Source organism: Triturus cristatus, chromosome 5_1 (assembly GCF_964204655.1).
Source record: "Triturus cristatus chromosome 5_1, aTriCri1.1, whole genome shotgun sequence".
Classification (NCBI taxonomy): Eukaryota; Metazoa; Chordata; class Amphibia; order Caudata; family Salamandridae; genus Triturus; species Triturus cristatus.
The window spans coordinates 646,611,999-646,632,645 of record NC_140587.1 but is presented as its reverse complement, the minus strand read 5'-3'; the positions used below and the strand labels follow the sequence as shown (position 1 = coordinate 646,632,645).

Below are 20,647 nucleotides of genomic sequence, written 5' to 3'. Positions count from 1 at the left end.
TTATTCAAATTTTTTTTTTTTTTAATCAACAAAAGAACATGTACAAATTAAAATATATTTGCAATGCAAAAAGCAAAGCTTACAGCTTAGTTATGGTTAGGAAGACTTATTTTCCCTAATGGAAAGAATACATAAGGTTATTTCTAACTACAAATGATCCTTAACCATTATTTTTAATAGAACTGTGTTTTAAATCATGGAGTCCAGTGCCACAAGTGGAGAGTTATGAGGAGTGTCAATGGAGGAAAGTGTTGAAAAGTCCATTGTCAAAGAGTGGAGTATTGTAGATTTAAATGAAGTAGTGTGGGGTAGCATATTGTACAGTGTAGTAAAGTGTTATATAGTGTAGTGGCATGGTGTCTGATATAGTGGAATCAAGTGTCGTAGACTGGAGCAGCGAGTTGTACAGTGGAATTGCATGTCAAACAGTAGAGTAGGATGTTGTAGACTGTCAGAGTAGAGTAGAGTACACTGGAGTGGGGTAGTGTAAAGTGAAGTGAAGTGTCAGAGTGGAATGGTGTGTCGTAGACCATAATGGCATGGAGTGCAGTAGAGTGGAATGGCATAGCATTCAGTCAAGTAAAGTGTCAGAAATTGGAGTACCTTATTGTATAGTAGAGTGGAGTGGAGTACAGTGAAGTGGTGTAGAGTGAAATACCATTGAAGTTGCATACAGTGTAAAAGCTTTGAGTGGAGTAGTGTACAGTGGAATAGCGTAGAGTACAGTGGAGTGATGTAGAATAGCATGCAGTGGTATACAGTTGAGTGGAGTACAGAGGAGTAGGGTGAAATAGCTTAAAATGGAGTGGTGTAGAGTGGAATAGCATCCAATGGACTGGCATAGAACGGAGTGGCGTAGAGTGGTGTACAATGGAGTGGTGTAGAGTGAAGTAGAGTATAGTGCAGCGGCATAAATTGGAATAGCATAGAGTGAAGCGGTGTACTGTAGAGCAGCGCAGACTGGAATAGCATATAGTGGAGTAGTGTACAGTACAGTAGCAGACAGTGCAGTGGTGTACAGTGACAAAGAATAGACTGGACAGTCATAAACCGGAATGGGTTATAGCCTAACAGCATACAGTGGAGTAGCATAGAGTGGAGTGGCATCCAACGGAATAGGGTAAAATGGAGTGGGGTAGAGTGGAGTGGCATACACTGGAGTGGCATAGAGTGAAGTGGAATAGCAAAGTGTGGGGTGGTATACAGTAGAATGGAACAACATATACTGGAGTTGCATATAGCAGAGCGGCATACAGTGGAGTGGCATACCCTAAAGAGTTGTAGAGCGGAGCTGCATACAGAGTAATAGCATAGAGTGGAGTTGTGTACAGTGTAATAGGGTAGAGTGGAGTAGCATAGAGTGCTATAATGTGGAGTATTGTAGAATGTAATAGTTTATAGTGGAGTAGCGTACAGGAGTGGCATTCAAGGGAGCAGGGAAAACCGGATTGGCATAGTGGCATGGGGTCGAATGTAATAGCATGCAGTGGAGTGGTGTACATTGGAGTGGCATCCAATTGAATAGCGTAGAATGAAGTGGAGGGGACTGCTATACACTGCAGTGGTATAGAGTGGAGTAGTGTACAGTAAAATAGCATTGAGTAGCGTATAGTGGAGTAGCATCCAGTGGAGTAGCATCAAGTGGAGTGGCGCACAGTATTGGTGTGTACAGTGTAAGAGCATAGTGTGTAGTGGCATACAGTGGCTTTGCGTACAGTGTAGTAGAGTGGAGAAGCAGAGAGTGGAGAGGCAGAGAGTGGAGAGGCAGAGAGTGGAACAGCATATAGTGGAGTGACCACAGTAGTATGGCATAGGAAGGTACGTGAAATTTAGCAGCAATGTAGATCATGCGGTGCAGAGTAATTCAAAACAGCTTATTGTGCTGCCTTGCGTTTCTCCACACTTACCAATCAATGCAGGGCCACGCATTGTGGCCTTGCGCGACTTTGTAAATCTGACTCAAGTATGGCGTTGCCCGCTGGTGCCGCATCTCCGTGCTATGTTCCTCGCGGCCCACTCGGCGGGTTCCCTCCCGCTAGACCAGCGTCTAGCTACTATCGTGGTTATCCATAAGGAGGGGAGGCCACGGGACCGGGTCACATCCTATCGGCCTATTTCGCTATTGAATGCGGAGCCCAAAATCCTCGCCAAGGTGTTGGCCAATCGGCTGGTCGGCGTAGTGTGTGACATGATTCACCAGGATCAGTCCGGCTTTATCCCTCATCGCAATACAGCGCTTAACCTGCGGCGTTTGCATGGGGTGCTCGCACGTGTCCCGTTCATACGAGAGCCGGCCATTTTGGCGTCCTTGGACGCCACTATGGCGTTTGACACGCTTGAATGGCCTTATATTTGGGTGACGCTCGCGAAGTTTGGGTTTGGCCCAGGATTCATCAGTTGGGTAAAATTGTTGTACTCTGGCCCGCTGGCGCAGGTGGTTGTGAACGGTAGAGTGTCGGCTCCGTTCGAGCTGGGCAGGGGCACGCGGCAGGGCTGCCCGTTATCGCCGCTCCTTTTCGCGCTCGCCTTGGAGCCCCTGGCGGAGTGGCTGCGGTGGGAACCTTCTATTCGTGGTCTCCGCTGGACCCCCCCCCCCCCCCGAGTATGAGGACCGCGTATCTTTATACGCTGACGATATTCTCCTGTACCTGGCTTCCCCACGTAAATCACTGATAGTACTGGTTGATGTATTGCATTCATTTGGTCTTAACTCCGGCCTTGTCATCAACTGGGCTAAATCGTGCGTCTATGTTCTCTCTGGGGAGGATCCTATCCTTCCGCGGGGCTGTCCTATCCAGATCGCCCCGCGGGGATTTCGGTACCTGGGTGTCTTCATTACCCTGGACGCGGAGGCCCGATATAGTCAGAACTTGCTTCCCCCCCTCCAGCGCCTGAAGGAGGATGTCACGCGTTGGAGGCGCTTGCCGCTCTCGCCGCTCGGCCGGGCGGCATTGTTTAAGATGATGTTGCTGCCGCGTTTCCTGTACGCTCTGCAGAACACAATGGACGTCGTCCCGGCGCGCTACTTTTGCGAGGTGGAGAGTTGGCAGCGCCGACTGTTCTGGGAAGGTAGACCGCGTATCGCCCTGGCGAAGCTGACGCTCCCGTGGTATGACGGGGGGATTGCCCTCCCGGATATCAAACGGTATTATTGGGCCTCCCAGCTGGCTGCGATTAATCACGGCCTGTACGGGCCCGCTCTAAACCCGGCCTTTGAAATGGATAAGATGTTACTGCCGGGTGGTGATTATAACCGAGCGCTTTACTCCAGCTCGCTTGACGCACGTCTGACGGGCCCCACGCGTGTCATGGTACGAGTGTGGCACACGGCTAATGTGGCGATGGGGTGGAAAGATCGTTTGACCCGGGCGGCGCCACTATACGCATCTGAGCAGTTGGGCTCCCTGTGGACCTCGAAGGGCTTTGAGAAGTGGGACATGATAGGCATCAGCAGGGTGGGTGATCTCTGGACGAGGGGGGGGATTCAAAACGTTCGAGATGCTACAGACAGAATTCCAGTTGCAGGACAGGGAGTACTTTCGGTATATGCAGATCCGTCATGCGCTATGCTCCGTATTCCCGGACGTTGCCTCCATCCCGGAGTATTCCCCTCTGGAGGATAGAGTGCTAGATGGACATGTACCGGACAGCACAATTTCATTAATCTATAAAAAACTTATCAATGACCGCTCGGGACTGCTGACTAACCTTCGTGAGGCATGGGTGGCCGATGGATTGGAGCTGGATGACGAGGACTGGGTATCTGCGGTGGCCTCCCCGAAAGAGGTGGCCATACCGGCCCGCCTTCGCTTCGTCCAGCTCAAGATACTCCATAGGGTCTATGTTACGGGGCCAAGGCTACTGCGTATGGGCTATGCTGTGGACGGGTTGTGTAAGCGTGGGTGTGGTTCGTTGGGGACCTTTCTCCATATTTTGTGGGAATGCCCGGAGGTGGAGCGATTCTGGCGTGGTGTGCATGAGGTCCTGTGGGTGGTTACGCGGGTGTCGCTGCTGCCCAAAGCGAGGAGATGCCTTCTGAATGTGTGGGAGCCAACCGACTACTCGGTGCCGCAGACGCGGTGGGTGACTCTGGGATATATGGTGGCCAAACGCGACATTGCTCAACTGTGGGGTTCCCAGAGGTCGCCGACTGTCTCGGCATGGAAGGATAACATGGATTGGTGCATGTTTCGGGAAAAGGTGGTGTATGTTGCGAGAGGTAAGCCTGGGACATGGGTGAACGTATGGGGCCCCTGGAACGCCTACCGCGGGGGAATCTGTACCCCGCCGTTATTGCCCGATCCGTCACCGGCCCCGTCCCCTTAGCCAGCTTATCTCCCCGGTTCCGGGCACTGAGTCCACCTAATCCCAGTCTTGACCTTTTCCCCCCCTTGATACTCCTATGGATTGGTAGGGTCCCCCCTCTAGGGGAGCGCATGCTGCTGTTTCCGATTGTGGGTTGCCTTGTGGATTTGTTTTTTGTTGTTATTTATATTAAAATGAAACCGTTATGTGGGGTCCGGATGGCGTGGCTACCACCGCTTCTAACTCCTGTGCATTTCCCTTTGCCGCGGCATGCGCGCTATTGTTTGTATCACATGCTCCTTTTGCTTGCTAGCGGCCGGCCTGAAGGTTGTAGGCCCATCTTTGTATATTTTTTTAATTTTGTAATAAACGGTTTCAAAAAAAAAAAAAAAAAAAGTATGGCGTTGCCCATGTGACACCATGAGTGACGCAAGAGTACCGCAATTCAATAGTACAGCTAGGCCTTAGTTATATTCTGGGCCATGGTATACCCTGATAACTTTGCAATTTACCATGGTTAATGGAGAGGACAAGCCTGTTTATCATTGGGTAATGGATGTTTTTAAAGAATGAAAAGGCAGCCATGTTTTTTTTACTACACTTTGGCTATGTTCAGTGTTAGGGCCTTAGATATAGGTAAGTGGTAGGTCCCTACCTATTGCCACTTTATAAAAGTGGCAATAGGCAGTAAAATGTATTTATATTTTTTTAAATAAGTTTACAGCCATGTACCGCTGTAGTTTCACAATATTTTGTGAAATCCCACATGTATTTATTTATTGGTTTATATAGTCCTGTCACCATAAATGTATCTTTTAGTTGTTCATATGTGTAGTAATTCTGAAACTTTACATATGCAGTCTAGTTTATTTTCAGGGCCTCCTAGCTACTAGGATTGTGCTACATATGAAGCACAAAATAAATGAAAGCCAATCATGGTTATAAAAATTAGGATGTTTTTGTTTTACTAATTGCCAATTATAATGCCCCCCCATATAGTAGTTTGAGAAGCTCACTGTTGTTCACTTTTCCATTTTGCTGCACAAGAGTACATAAGGAAGTTGTTTTTTGTTTGGCTTGTTGGGCGCAGTTTTATTTTGTGATCCAGAAAGCATGCAAATAAAAAGAGTGTAGAATAAGATGTATTCTATTTGTTACATATTTGTTTATAGGGTTTCCAATAAGATTGTGACCATAAATGGGTCTTTCAGTTGTTCATGTAGTAAATCTGAAACTTTATATAAGCAGTCTAGTTTATTTTTTGGGCTTCCTTGCTACTTTTAGTAGTCCTGCACTACAAGATATCACTAAGTTGATGGCCATTGTAACTTCCTAACCACTTCATTACATCACTTGCAATACTAAAAAGAATCACTTACATAGTCTGATGTACATTGCTGTGAAATGTCATTATAATCCGTTCAGCCGTTTTGCCACTATGTGAAATGAATTGGATTTCAAATGTGTTTTGGGGCTTCCCTTTACCTTTGCACCCCCTTGAACAAACACTGCAAAACATTCAATCCTGTGACAATGTAATGGGCGGAACAGGTCTGCAAAGTTTCACGGAGATTCGGTAAATGGGTGAAAAATTATTAAGGGACAAAAATCCAAGAGATCCCCATCTCTGGTAACCCTAACTACAGAGTGGCTACTGAACTCTGATTTATTTTTTTTATATACATTATATATTTTCATCCAAAACCCCGTTCAGAGGGCCCAACCAAGGTAGTTGAGGCCGTTACTCCTGATGTCCCATAGCCCACACTACTATGGATCCCGCTCAATTGAGTCAAGACCCTCCTTCTGCACCGAACTCTCAATTAGTAGCGTAGCAGGAGCAGTCAAGGCTCCCTTGGAGGGAAGTGTAGATGCAGATCAGTGAGTACGACTCATATCTCAATGTGCACGCAGTGCACACAATACATCAAAGTCCAGTCATTGCAAAAGAAGTAATTTAATTCTGAATCTACACCAGCAAAGGTAAGCTACATTTAAAGAGCAATAACACAGTTCCGCTTGAGATAGGCACACTAGTAGTTGTCAGGCGACTCCCCGAGCTACTAAGTTCCCATGTAACTGGTCTGCTGTTATTCCCCACTCACATGCAGCATCATCCAGGGAATGTAAATTACTAGGCCTTGTTTATGGGGTTTACCCCTATGGGACTCAGTCAATAATGTCTAGTCACTTTAGAGTGAAGAAGGGTTTCAAAAAACCAAAGGCTGTATATTCCATGGGGCCTGGTAGACCCAGTTCTCAGCTTACCCGCTTCAGTGGTACGAACCCTGACAGCGCTGCAGTGTGCCGAACTGGGCCAGGACCAAAGTAGGGCTGCAAGCATAGCTCCCAGGGACCACTATCTGCCCTTAAAAAATTAACCAAAATGTTTCGGGTTTTTTTTTGTTTTTTAAATGCATCCCGTTTTCCTTTAAGGAAAACGGGCTGCATTTAAAAAAAAACTTGCTTTATTGAAAAGCAGTCACAGACATGGAGCCCAGCAGGCCACCATCCCTGGGAGGGCCAGCCAGTCCCAATGGGGTCGCAAATTGCGAGTGGCTCAATAATATTCAGGAGCCTCGCATTTTGCTACTCCATTGGGAATCGCTATCATTGTCTCCGACACTGTTGTACATTTTCTTTTGTGACTCGCAAATTGCGACTCGCAATTTAAAAAAAAAAATGGTCGTACATCTGGCCCTATATGTGTCCACACAGAAGCAAAGTCTATGGTGTCTTTTCAGAAACAGCAATGGCGCAACCCAAGAGGATGGATAGATTAGTGCACCCAGGGTTTGATGAGGTCCACTAAGACACGAGTGTTGCACCCACCAGAGTTAAGCTTTTTTGGTGATTGGCGGGGGGGGGGGGGGGGGCAAGTGGGGGTAGGGTCCACCCAGAAGAGATGATACCACAATTTAGCAGAAACCACAGTAAAAGGTATGTGGACTTGAATGCACTAAGATGCGACTCACAGAATTAAGTGGCCTATGAACCGAAAAGGAAGGTGTTCGTGTATAGCACTCTCCATTATAAGACAAAAAGGGTTAGCTTTGAGGGGATGAGGTTGAACAGGAAAACAAGGATTGATGGGGATAGGGAAAAGGAAATGGGTTCTGGCCCTCTGCCCGAATAGGATTTGATCAACAATGAATGGTATCCTACTTGATCAAGTCCTATAAAAAAAATGTTGAACTTCACAAACTACAATAACCTCAAAAGACAGGAAAGTATGTTCGCTTGAATTGGGTGACCTTCATTTGTGTACTGAGAGTAGATGTAGGAGATCATCTTTGTTCTGTGAAAAAGATTAAGTTGAAAAATTATGGAACATAGAAATGTAAAAATTGTATGCATGCAATAGAATGCTATTGTGGTATACTTGTGATGACACTGCCACCTATGAAGTTCCACTGGAACAAACACCACTAATATTTAACTGAAAAATATGAAATCACCAGTCATGCACTTTAGTCAAAATTTGCTTTCAATCAATCAATTCAACTTTATTTTGGCTCAAAAGTCCATAAAAAGCACATACAAAACATTATTCAATATAAAACATGAATAGTTACGTACATAGATATAAATATGGTTAAAATACAATTCATTAGAGTTCTAAGGGTTAAAAAAACAACACATTTTACATAATTACAAGACAGTTACTGAGCGCACTATAGGGAGGGATGTGGAAAAATAAAAGTAGGGTCAAGTATTAGAATCCAAAACTGAGCTTAGAAAGTGCAGTATATCACGTTACTACGCTAACCAGGGGCGGGTTTCCAGTTAATATGCAGAGCTTTGCCCTAACTTTCCACATAACCAGTAGAAAGTGTGTCAGAGCAAAAATTAATGGCTTACTGAGATCAGTTCATAGTATCCTTAGGGCTACTTGTATTCTTTAGTGCCTAGGGACCGGCACAGTGGCGATATCCAGCATCGCCTACTGCTCTTGTATACCGGGCATAAAAACTGAACATGAGCTAGGGTCTCGTCAAAGGCGCCACATGATGGGCACAGCATCTCTTTCGCACTGGGTGCTTTAGCTCATATGGCTGTGAAGGACAGGAGGGGAAGCATGCCATAGCGGAACTGCAGGGACAGGCGCCTGGCCATAGAGGGTATGATCTCATCCATGAAGTGTTCTCTGCTATACACATCCAACAATGAATGCATAGGTTAGGAACGTCTCACCCAACTATCAGCAGGATCAGCTTAAACTGCTTTTACTGAGCAAGCAAGTTTAAGACATTCTTGGGGGGCTTGTTGAAACTAGGCGAATGTATTCTAATCTTCGATACAAAATGGAAATGCGCTTTAGTAAAAAGTCTTCTGTTTAGGTTAAAGAGAAAAAGCATATGCAGTTTCCCCCTGAAGAAGGGGTTTTTACACCTTGAAATCCATTGAGGTTGTACATTTTTATTTCAGGTGTGAAACATTTAGGTAAGTTAAACAGACGGTTTTACTCATCCCCGACCCGACTGCATCCACGAGGTTTTGCTCCTTCGTGCCAGGACACCAAGTTACTTCCCGCCATTGCGCTACTCTTTACTCCAATTCCAACACTAATAATTTCGGGGCGGTGTTCCTACCTGGTCTGGAGGCAAGGGGAGATTCTGCCGGATTGTCTTCCGGACAGCTGCTGTCTGTTTCCCTCCTGCTCCCGCCATTACCAACGCGGACGCTGCACGGAGGGGGACTACCATCCCCAGGATCCTTAGCGGCGCCACGGGAAGCGGAACCCGAACACGCCCACTGCTCTTTCGCGCCGGGAGGCGCTTGAAAAACACTGCGAACCACCGCATCGCGGGACCGCGCGCGGGCGGCGCCGGGAGAAGCCCGGGACAAGGGCGGGACCGTCTGTGGCCGTCCGGGGCCGGAGGAGGCCGGGCTGGGCCGCCCCTCTAAGCTTTCCTCCTCGGATCAGTAGTGTTTGAACTCTTTTGGCTATTTCCATTTTACTTATTATAGTCAGTCATTCTTTTTGGATTAGAGTGTCTTCCTTTTTACTGTTGGATTTTACTGACTTGTGCCATAAGTTTTTCATTACTTAGTGCAGTGGGCACACTAGAATTATGGGGAAGCACTCCAAACCTACAGCTAGTCGTCCGATGACTAGACAGCTAGCGAACTCTACCTCTCAGATCCCTAGTCTTACAGCGATAGACAAGATGCTGCAAAAGACAATCGGGGTGGTGGCTACAGCCATTGAAAACACAGAAAAACGGCTGTCGATTACACCGGCATTCAATATGGCCCCCCCTCTAGATGGATGGTCTGATTTTTCCTCATACCAGGTGGATCCTGATGCTATGTCTTCTATGCTGCCCTCATTCACACAACTACCGTGCGCTCAGGCCCAAATAGAGGAGCCAGCTCTAGTGGAAGAAGGGTTATCAACATCCTCCTTTGTTTCTATTGTGGCCCCTATAAAGCAGGTTAAGCCAAGGAAAAAACAAAAAAAACAGAAATTGAGAAAAAGGAGACTCTTATCAGCCCCTGCTCCAGATAGCTCTCCCCTTTCGGCCCTGATCCATCATCACCCCCCTACTTCTATCCCTCCGACCTGGGCGACTACCCTATTAATTGAGCTCCAGTCACATATAGACCATTCTCTAAACCTTCTGGCTAAATCCCTGTCATCCAGAATTGACAGGTTGGTTTCCTTAGTTAACTCCAAAGGATTTGGGAAGAAGCAGCCAATCCAGGACCCTAAGGCCAACTCGGGCAGTTCGGAGGGTGCTAGTTCCCAAGTAAATCTAACCAATTCTACCCCCCAATTTCAGTCACCCTTACCCCCGATCCAGGTGCCCACGGATCTGGGCCAGCCCTCTATGGTGCATCCAACTGCCCCCTCCCTCAACGCTGGTCCTCATTTGTCCCTGACTGTGCCCCGAGTCCCTACCGTCGTTCCTACACATGAGCAGCCAACCCTCTGCAGGGACTTAGTTTCTCGGAATACAGACTGGGTCGGATCCCGCCTACCTGAGGGGGGGGACCGACCCCTCCGGAGCTTGGAGGATCCTCATCTTCTGGTCCAGCTTCCCCCGGAGGCAGCTCCTTATGTGATCGTCCTTACAGGAGTTCCTTCGGTTATGAATGGAAGGGGGGAATCCTATCTTGAACTAAAAAATAAAGTCATCCACTGGCTGTCTAAAAATAGACCTTTAAAGGGAGTAGGGAGAGGGGAGATTCTTCACGTTCGGAGGGTTAACTGGCTAGGGACCCGCTCAAAAGACATAGGGGGGGACTGTGTCCTGATTAATTTTAGGGACCCCAGAGTAGTAGATCACATTCTGATGCAGGGAGGGCACTACAGAAGGGGTGCTATTGAGGCATTGCATTTGGGGTACTTTTATTCCATCTCTAACACTCTGGTCTCAGCTGATTTACCTTACTTCCACCAGGCCCCACACAATTTGCACTTTAACATCCCGGTTGAAAACCGCTTTGGTGCACTAAATGCGGTGGATTGACCACTACATCCGAGTCCTTGTAAGGGAGAGTTTATGCCCGTGGGGGGGAGCCAGGATGAGGATGTTTATGATACATTGACGATGGTGCCCCCGGTTGCCCCGGGATCGGTGAGTGGCCCCGGGCCCCCTTATCCATCGTCTCTGCCCCCCAGCGCTCCAGTGGGTTTTCTAGGGTCGAACCCCCTTGTGCATTCAGCTTCCCTCAGCCCCCCCTCTCCCATCCCTCCGGTTGACAGCTCACCCTGTATACCTCACCGGAAACCATTAGTTGGGTCCTGGAATGTGGCCGGTTTAGAGTCCAAACTCTCTGATCCCGAGTGGGGAGAGTTAATGGACAAATACGACATCTGTATATTTCAAGAAACCTGGCTACGGTCTATACCACGGAGGGTGGGTTATGCATCTTTTGCAGCCCCAGCAGTTCAGGGGTTGCGAGGGAGACCTTCAGGGGGGCTAGTTGTTTGGGTTGCAACACACCTGGGGTGTTCAGTAAAGCCATTGGATTCAAAGTCCCCTGATATTCTATGCCTCCTACTAACCTTTCCTGCTAGCTACTCACTAGTAGTTATAAATGTGTACTTGCGCCCCCAGCCGGTCCAGTTAGGTTTGTCGATTCTGGGCGCCCTGGAAAATATTCTACACTCTCTTCCACAGGCGTCCCATAAACTAATTGGAGCAGATCTTAATTGCCACTTCGAACCCCTTCCAGGGATCCCTTCCCCCTCCTGTGAGGAGGACGAAATCTATCTAATCCCTGATCTTATTTCCCACCCGGCCAAACGTCTCTCCCCCCTTGCCCTCGAGATTAATAGGCTTACCATTGCACACTCTTTGCGGGCCTGCAATGGTAGACTCTGCCCGGACGTCCCGGGGTCTTTCACCTTTAACAGAGCTGGGAGCTGTTCGTCCATCGATTATGTTTTGGTGAACGTAGAATTCTGGGGCCATTTGGCCTCTTTTTCTATTATCCCACGGGCCGACAGCGATCACAACCTACTGTCTCTGGAATTGATTAACAATCTAGGTGGCAGTGAATCTTCTAGGCCCCAATCTCCATTACATAGTGAGAATTTGGTCCTAGTGGCAGGTGGCAGACGGGTCAGGTGGGAAAGGGTGGCGTCTGATGATCTAAAGCTGGCTGATGTATATAGTGCCGTGACCTGCTCCTTGGAAGCAGTCTTCCATCTTTTGAGTCCTGCTGGGGATATTCCGCAGTCCCTTTTTTTCGAACTCCAGACTATCCACATGGATTTCCTTGGTAGTTTGGCTAGTTTCTTCTATAACCCCATGGCCTCAAAACCAAGGCCTCCTAGGCCCGAGCGCTGGTTCAATGGTACCTGTAGGCGGGCTAAATCTGCCCTGCTAGTAGAAGTAAAAGAGGGTACCCTGTCCAGTATCCGGGCAGCCAGGGCCACCTATAAAGACCTGATCAAGGAAGCAAAAGCCGAGTGGGAGGATCTAAGGTGGCAAAATTTACTCCAAGCTCTAGCAGACCGTGACTCGAGGGCGTTCTGGAACATTGTTCGATCGGGCTCGGTAGCCAGTACCCCAGCATTACTTCCTAATCTTAGTGAGGAGGTCTGGCTCGCCCATTTCCAACCCCTCTTCTCGGCCAGTAACCCTCCGGTTAGTAACGATGCAGGCCTCACACAGATTGATACTGCAATGGACTTGCTGAGCCAGGCAGAAATTGAGTCTAGCCTCTTTTCCCTCCCAGAGATTGAATTGGCCCTCAATTCCCTCTCGGTAGGGAAAGCTCCGGGGCTCGACAAGATCCCCGGTGATCTCTACCGAAGTGATGTAAAAATTTGGGCACCTTATATATGTGTATATTTTAATGCTATTTTGCAGGGCCTTAGAATCCCGGACACCTGGTTGGGTGCAGAAATCATTCCCATCCACAAAAAATCTTCCCCACTGGACCCAGCCAACTACCGCCCCATAAGCCTGATTGATGTTCTTCAGAAGCTGTTTGCTCGAGTCCTATTATCCAGACTGCAGTTCTGGATGGAGGATCAACATGTTCTAACCTCCCTACAGGCGGGATTCCGAGCTAAGGTTTCTACTATTGATCAACTATTTAGATTACTTTTGATCTATTGGAAAACAGTCAGCATGGGTGCTGGTAATTTGTATTTGATCTTTGTGGACCTTCGGTCCGCTTTTGATATGGTGCAAAGGGAAAAACTCTGGGCCATTTTGCTGGAGATGGGTGCCCCCCCCTATCTTTGCCACCTATTCAAACGACTCCACCTAGGCACCTATGCAAGGGTGAGATATGGGAGAGGCGGGGAACTTTCTAGGCCATTTCCGGTAGAGAAGGGTGTGAGGCAGGGCTGTGTCCTGGCCCCCACCCTTTTCTCCCTCTTCATCAATGGGCTGATAGAGTATCTTCTGCGCTCCGCTAACCTGGACTCCCCTGTTTTGGCGGGTCGTAAGGTCCCGGCCCTGATGTTCGCTGATGATACGCTCTTGTTATCTCAATCTTACATGGGCATACAGCGTACATTAGAGGCCTTTTGTTCTTTTTGTAAAATCAGGGATCTGGAACTGAACCTTTCTAAGACCAAATTTATGGTGTTTGGTTCTAATTCGCATAATTGCCCCCACCCTAAATTGGGAGAGGTTGAGTTGGATAGGGTCGCCACGTTTGACTATTTGGGGGTGACCCTTAATGATAAAATGAATTGGGGTTCCCATTTGGCAAAGGCAAATCTGAGACTAGCCCAATCAGTGGGGGGTATCCTGAAGGTGTTTAATAACTCTTCGTGCAAACCTCTGGGCCCCCCGTTGGAAATCTACAAATCACAAGCCAGAGGAGGAGCACTTTATGGTGCTGAATTATGGGGATATTCCACCCCCGCCTCCCTCTCATCTATTGAGAATTCCTTCATCAGGAGATTGCTGAAACTACCTGTCAGCACCCCACTAATTCCTCTGAGATGGGATCTAGGTTTGATTCCCATAGAAGAGATTGCCCTGAATCGTCCTCTTCAGTTCTGGAGGCGTCTTTGGTCAACGCCCGAGTTGGAAAGCTATAGGCTCGATCTCGGTGACATTATGGCAAGGGGTAATTCGGATAAGATCCCCTGGCTTGCCCACATAAAGAACCTTTGCAACCTAATTGGGATGGGGAATTTATGGTCCGCCCCGGAAGTGACCTGCCGCACATTTTCTAAGAACTCATTGAGGGAGGTGCTGAAATCTTTTAGGAAGGGTATCCTACTCCATTCCTCCCTGGGTAGGCTCACTGATACCTATCTGGATATTAAGTCTAGTCCCCAATTTGAAGTCTTCTTAGACGTGATCCAACCTCCTCTGGCTAAGAAACTCTACATACAGCTTAGACACGGTTCCCTCCCACTGAGAGATTTCACCCATAGATGGTCTAACGTTGCAAACCCCGCTAGCTCTTGCCCCCTATGCTCTGATATTCGCAAAACAGAGTTGCATGTTGTTCTCTTTTGCCCCTTATACACTATTGCACGGAAAAAATGGATCATCCAGCTATGCAAGTCTAGGGGCCTTAGGGACTACAAGGAGGTGTTCAGAATCCTGAAATATGACACCACCCCTTTGGTAGTGTTTGCAATGGCCAAATTCCTCCTCTCAATGTGGTTTGCTAGGTCCAAATTTTTGTCTTCTGCTACTCAGCCCCCTGATTCAGTACTACCTATATCATCATTATAGTACTTTGAGGTATATGTGTATATCACTGGCCCTGGATCAATTTTAACTTTTTTCCCGTCTCGTGGAATAGATCTTTGTTTTTACTGTGTTTGTTCTATAGAACTGTCTTAATGTTTTAATGGATTTCACTCTATACAATGTTATTTAATCATGTTTTTTAAAGTATTTATGTATTTATGTCTTTTTATGGTATTTTACCGAAATAAAAGCTTTGACTGACTGACTGTTAAACAGAGAATTATGAATACGAGTACATAATTTGATCAATTAAAGATGCATTGACTGTGTAATTCTTACTAGTTTGTAGCGTGACATGCTCAAAGGTGAAGGGTTTTTTGGGGTACTCACTTTCCTAGCAGGAAATTTGCCCTGAAGCTTCCTTACCCTGATCCCTGGGTTGGACACCCTGGGAGGAGCGGTACAGCCAGAGTAAAAGGGGTGGTGTGAATTCTTGATACTCCAAGGAAAGCGAGAGACTGATTGCTAGGTTCGTGGGGCAGACTGGGCAAAAGGCCTAAGTCATTGGAAGAGGAGACCAGGATCGCGATTGGGTGTTGGCAAGAGCAATGTCAATGCCTCAAAGAACCTGTGCAAAGGAAATGGCTAAAGAGGATAAAAAATATGGCTCTGCACAGTCACAAGCATGGTCTGGATGGGCACAGTGACAAAAAGATCAGTAGTCTGTGTGCGGGCTTGTGTCTGACAGATGTGCAGCAGGTGCATCCAGTGGCTCTTCCTCACCTTTCAGATTAAATCGGGAGGGACCTTTTGACTAAGAAGTGACGTATACCCAGACTCTGATATAGTGTCAACAACTGATTGTTACTTAGTGGAGAGAGGGAAATTACTCCTTAGCTAACTATCCCAACTGAGTGGACACACCATGCATGAAGGTACCTTGTGGTCCTCACTGGTCCAAATCCGTAACAAGATCAATATATGTACTGTATGTTGGATAGGTCTCCACCTGGTTTCTGGAATAGTACACAGTGTTTCCATTGAACAAGTTTGCATTTTTGCTGGGGTTGTCCAGACCCCTTCCAGACAAAAACAGTTGTGTGCAAGAAGGAGTTGTGCATAAAAATAAAGAGCTAGAAGGGAAAGTGTTTGGGGGGAGGATTAAAGGCACATTGCATATCTTGAATCTTTTGAACTATTAAAGAACAGTGTTTAGTTCAATCAAAAAGTGGCAGAGTTTCCCAAATAATATGTAATCATTAGGCCTGGATGAAATTTTAATTACTCCAGCATAATGTTGTTAATTTTACAACATGAAAAGTATGCAAAATTACAGAGTTTACGCCATTACACCACGCTAAGTAATGAGACTCCCGATCAGGGAGAAATTCTAAAGCGAGATGTACAACTGGGCTAAAATTTGATCTGAGTGGCAGTTTTTTTAACACTAGCAGCAGTCCTTCAAGCGAAGGCAGTCGGCAAACATTTCCTTTTACCAGAGTGGACTGTTCAGGTAGTTTCTTAGCTGAAAACTACAAATCATTCTGAATGTGAGCCGCTGTATTTTGACTGAGAGTGACCCGAAAGCAACATGAAAATTATATTTTTTAGTTGAATTGTTACCCGCAATGTACTATTCAGGTAGTTTTTTGAATGACATGCCTTTATTGCAATTACACATAATTTTACGCAATTTTGCAAGTTTTGCTTAATAGGCACAATTGTTTTTAAACAAAACAAAAAGCTGCATTCTTGGAGACTAATCCTGAAATATGAGAGCACAAAAGTAAAAGCAAGTTTGAAGTAAAAATAGATTTAAAAAATAAAATTTAAAAAAAAAAGAAGAATACCTGCTGTAAAACAATGCCAGTTGGGAAACAAAAAGTGGGCCAAGAATTCATAATGGCAAAAATCTAGGAAAAACATAAAAGCTAACAAATACGCACAAAGTAAACATGGGAATTTTTTAATTCATACGCGTAACATAACACTGGATTGATCAAAAAACGTTTGTGCGTCAATAAATGGGAAATGAGATGTGGGTACTTCCAGGTAGATAAATCAATCAACTTCGTGACCTTAAGGTAATGCTAGAATATGCACATACCTTGGTGAATGTAAATTTGTGCATAGACTGGCCAATTCCCTTTTCACTGTTTTTCATTGCACTGGATTCCTTTGGTGCCTGCAGAGTTACCATCTCAGAATGTTCTATTTTAATACAGTCCTAAATGTAAAATGTTCAGAACAACGGCAAATTAATACACCTTTTTTACTTCGAAACTGCTGTAATAAAACTGCAACATCATTTCACGACCACAAAGAAGCAAATGCGCTTTTGAAATTTCTATTAGATAAAATTTCTATCTTGAAAAAAAACAACCCACACACACCCATCTGTTCTCAATAAACAGAAGGGCAATGGGTATGTGGTTTAAAGCCATCCCCAGAAAGTACACAAGGACAATTATCATAAGATAAATGAAAAACCGCTAACCACATAAAAGACGAAATGCAGTTTAGTTTTTGTTTTTTAAATGCTTTATTTAAAAAATATAGTACACACCAAAACAGTTTTCTAGATTCGAAAATACTACCTTCTCCACCCCATCCAGTCTGACACACAAGACAAAAAAGTGGAGCGTATAATATAAAGTACCATAGAAAAATGAATAGCTCAAGAGCAGGCGGAGATAGAACTGCATTTAATTAGTTTTAAAAAAAAAACACTATCTTTAGATCTTTCCTGAAAAGTAAAGCTGATTGAATGAGAGCAACTAGATTAACAGCACATCCCAAGTTGTCGCGGCAATCGTAGAAAGTGCAAGACCCTCAGTTCGGGCCAGAGAAACCTCAGTACTACAAGAAAAGGAGCGTTCTTAGACTATAGGTTGCAACGTCAGTGGTAATACTCAAACTTCATTTGTAGATAAGAAGGACCAAAGTTATGATAAGAGCAGAAAATCAAGCTCAAAGGTTTAAAAGCTATGCACTTGGAAACAGGGAAGTAGATCAGTCAGTGAGTTTTGGGGGCTGTGAATCTCAAAATGCCAAACTTCAAAAAGCAGTGGGCCGCAGGGTCATGGTTCGGTATAGACTGTTCCTATGAGAAGTAGACTTAGTACTGATTTGCATTATATAGGCCTCTGGGGTGGATTCAGAGTTACAATGGTGATGGAGTACCCTGCCCACAAACTCAAGGTCCGCCCACCAGATTTTGGGTTGGGCAGACTGCAATTTTCAAGCTGACAGAGCAAACTTTATTGTGCCATTGTAAAACTTCCCCCAGCAGAGTAGATGCCGTTGGAGATACGCCATTCGACCGTCTGAGGGTACCCAGACCAAACTACCAAGCCAAGATTGCATTTAGTTTGGGGTGTCGCACCACAAATACCCTGAAAAACTATGGCATTGCTTGGAAACCAGAAGCCAATCAAGAGCGTGGAAAAAGATAAAGGATCAGATGGACTGCTGCACTTTGAATTGTCTGGAGAGGATTCATCAGAACTTCAGGTGAACCCAAATATAAGCAATTTAAATAAAATAAAAAAATAAAAGGAGGAGACAGTATGGTTACCTGCACTAACAGAGAGCAAGTACTAGTATAGTAGAAAGTTCAGGTAAAATTGTATGCAATAAATTTAGCTTCAGGAAACAAGCGGACAAACGTTTGTTGGTACGCTGGTACAGGGATCTTTTATCTGGCAGTCTGTTTTCTAATGTTCCTCCTTGTGGCAGTTAAAGTAAGTAATCACTCTAGGTCTTAAGAACCCTCCTATTCTCTTTCCTTTTACTGTTCCGGACTTGAAACACAACTCCCTGTTAGTCTCTGGTGTACATTGGAACCTTGGAAATTACCCTGGCCCTTACCCTCTGGGTTGGAACCAGTCTGCGGATAGTTTCTCTCCCCCTTTGGCTTACAGCCAGGTGGCAACACCTCTTTGTTATCACTGCTAGATAATCACTGGTCAGCAAACACTGCAAGTTTTTCTGGATCCCTCTGTCAAGGCTCAGTCAATTGTCAACACCAACAGTGTGTCCTCTCCAGTCTCTTTGTCCAATACATCCTCCACTGTCAATCTTATAGCTTTGATCAAATCATGGAAGCCTGCTGAGTTAGCCCCACTACCTCCGTATTCAGAAAACGTTGGATTATCTCTTTTGAATCACTAGAGTCTTTGCTTCCACAATCCATACAATCCTTTCTTAATACTACAACAGTCTTCAGCGGGGAAATAGAAGAAACCTCACCTTCATCGAGGCTCTCGCAATTCTAGAACTCCATTTCCAACTCTCAAATTGCCGTTTCTGTTTTGCAGGCCTTGTGATTCAGTAGACTCACTTCAGATTCATTCCTTGCAATGTGGCCTTTAATGCCCATCAAAGTGATGTGCAGAGAAGACATCTGTATATTTAATTATCTGCATTGCCTTCTTCAAACTGGCCACCATTACGAATAGCTTGGACTTCCCAGTTAGAGCAGGACCATCAGAACCAGCTTCCTCTGGACCATCCCTGTGTACCCCACCATTTAGAGGGTACTGAGGTGAAGTTTGGAGGGGGAAATCCAGTATCTCCTTTGCATGTCTTGTATTCTTTCCATTGGTGCAATCAAAGCATCGGACGGTCGGAATCACTGCTTTGCTGGGGAATGGTGCAGCTACACTTGGGCCTCAAGTGTCCTTATTCGCATGCACAGCTCCCCTCAAGTGGCTGTGCACGTTCATTCTCCAGGGTCTGATTAGTCACAATGCATCCAATATCCCTAGCATGAAAGTCCACCCCACCTCTCAGATGCCGCTGCGTTGTCAAACTGTCAAGACCCTCACACCAGTCCCCAGGGGCGTAACAAAGGCCGCCGCAGCCCCCGCGGTGCGGGGGGGGGGGCTAAGCTCTAGGGGCCCCCTCAGCACAGCAGTCTTGCCGGAGAGCTCTTGATTGAGCTCGGAGGGGGCCCCTTCACGTTCCTTTACAGGGAGACCTCCTCAATTTTAGTTACGCCAAGTGCCAGTCCCGTGCACAGCGACCCCATGTTGACCTCCAGTCCCCTCGCCACCTGATTCGATACTGAAGTGAGGAACGGACTGGTGCCTAGCAACCAAAATTAGAAAATTTTGAAAAACAGACTGGCATTTCAAGTCCACAGCGCAGGAGGATTTGGAGAGGCTCAAACTCTTAGGAAATATGTGGGCCACCATGTGCCTCCAACAGGCAAAGATCCCCGGAGGCGCTGCTGCTTTTGCCCCAAGGCATATACACTTCACCAGTCCCCCTCACGTCCATGATGTCCGTGTAACACATTGTAATCGAGCCAGGCTGAGAAGCTCACATCGATGAGGAATGCCCAAGTGTGTGTCTAGCTTTGCTGCTCGATTCATCTTTATAAAGTATGTGTGAAAAGTCAATTGTTGTTTACACTGAACCGGTAATACACGAAGTAATAAATGCTATTTTCATTCAAAAACAGAACCAAAGGGTCTCATCGAAATACAAATTCATGTGCATATGTCAAAGTACAGAGCACGCGAAAAGGCCAGTTTTAATTTCAACACATTTTTTCCATGGACAAAAGTCCTTTCTGCACTCTACTGTTAGTAGCACGCAATGTAATAATGTCAAATTGAGCATTTCATTTTATGCTACAGCTAAGCTGAAGTTAAAAAAAAATAAAAAAAAATACTTACCTGGGACTCATTATTTGCAATTTCATTCTTTGAAAACGGCCTCACTCTCAAATACACCTTAAGTGGCTGACTTATTTGTTCATTCTGCATTGAAAACAGAAAAGAAAAAAAAAACTTTCACTTACAATTAACAATAAAGTTCGATTTGCAATAGTTGGCTGAAGATCGGTGTTTTAGAGGTCTTCCTAAAAAGACAAATGAAAGAATTGAATATATAGTTTCTATAGTACTCTAAATCACTGCTTCATACAAGGATGCTGGTTTTAACAGACTGAAATACTGCGTTAAATTAATCAGACGGTGTTGGGACGGTGTAGCGCTGTTTCCATGTATTGAGTTACAGACTGCAAGTATCTGGTATTCCGTGTGTTTTTGATTTCGGGGAGAGGGAGGACGAGAAAGACGGAGTGAGAGAGAGAGTGCCAGAGTGTGCGTGAGAGTAAGTGCGCGTGTGAGAGAGTAAGTGTGAGAGAGAGAGAGAGAGAGAGAGAGAGAGAGAGAGAGAGAGAGAGAGAGAGAGAGAGAGAGAGAGAG

The 20,647-nt window shown here is 45.8% G+C and overlaps 1 protein-coding gene across 2 annotated transcripts in view; it reads right to left on the bottom strand.

The window, feature by feature from the left end:
* The window catches only part of LOC146831328 (kinesin-like protein KIF20A), a 445,700-nt gene that overhangs the window by 360,008 nt on the left and 65,045 nt on the right, over positions 1–20,647 (bottom strand). For both annotated transcript variants that reach the window (XM_085605605.1, XM_085605604.1), the window contains 2 exons: positions 20,114–20,197; positions 16,537–16,656 (listed from right to left, as the gene is read on the bottom strand). In XM_085605605.1, the coding sequence (XP_085461731.1) occupies positions 16,537–16,656; positions 20,114–20,197 (204 nt within the window). The remainder of the gene's footprint in view (positions 1–16,536; positions 16,657–20,113; positions 20,198–20,647) is intronic.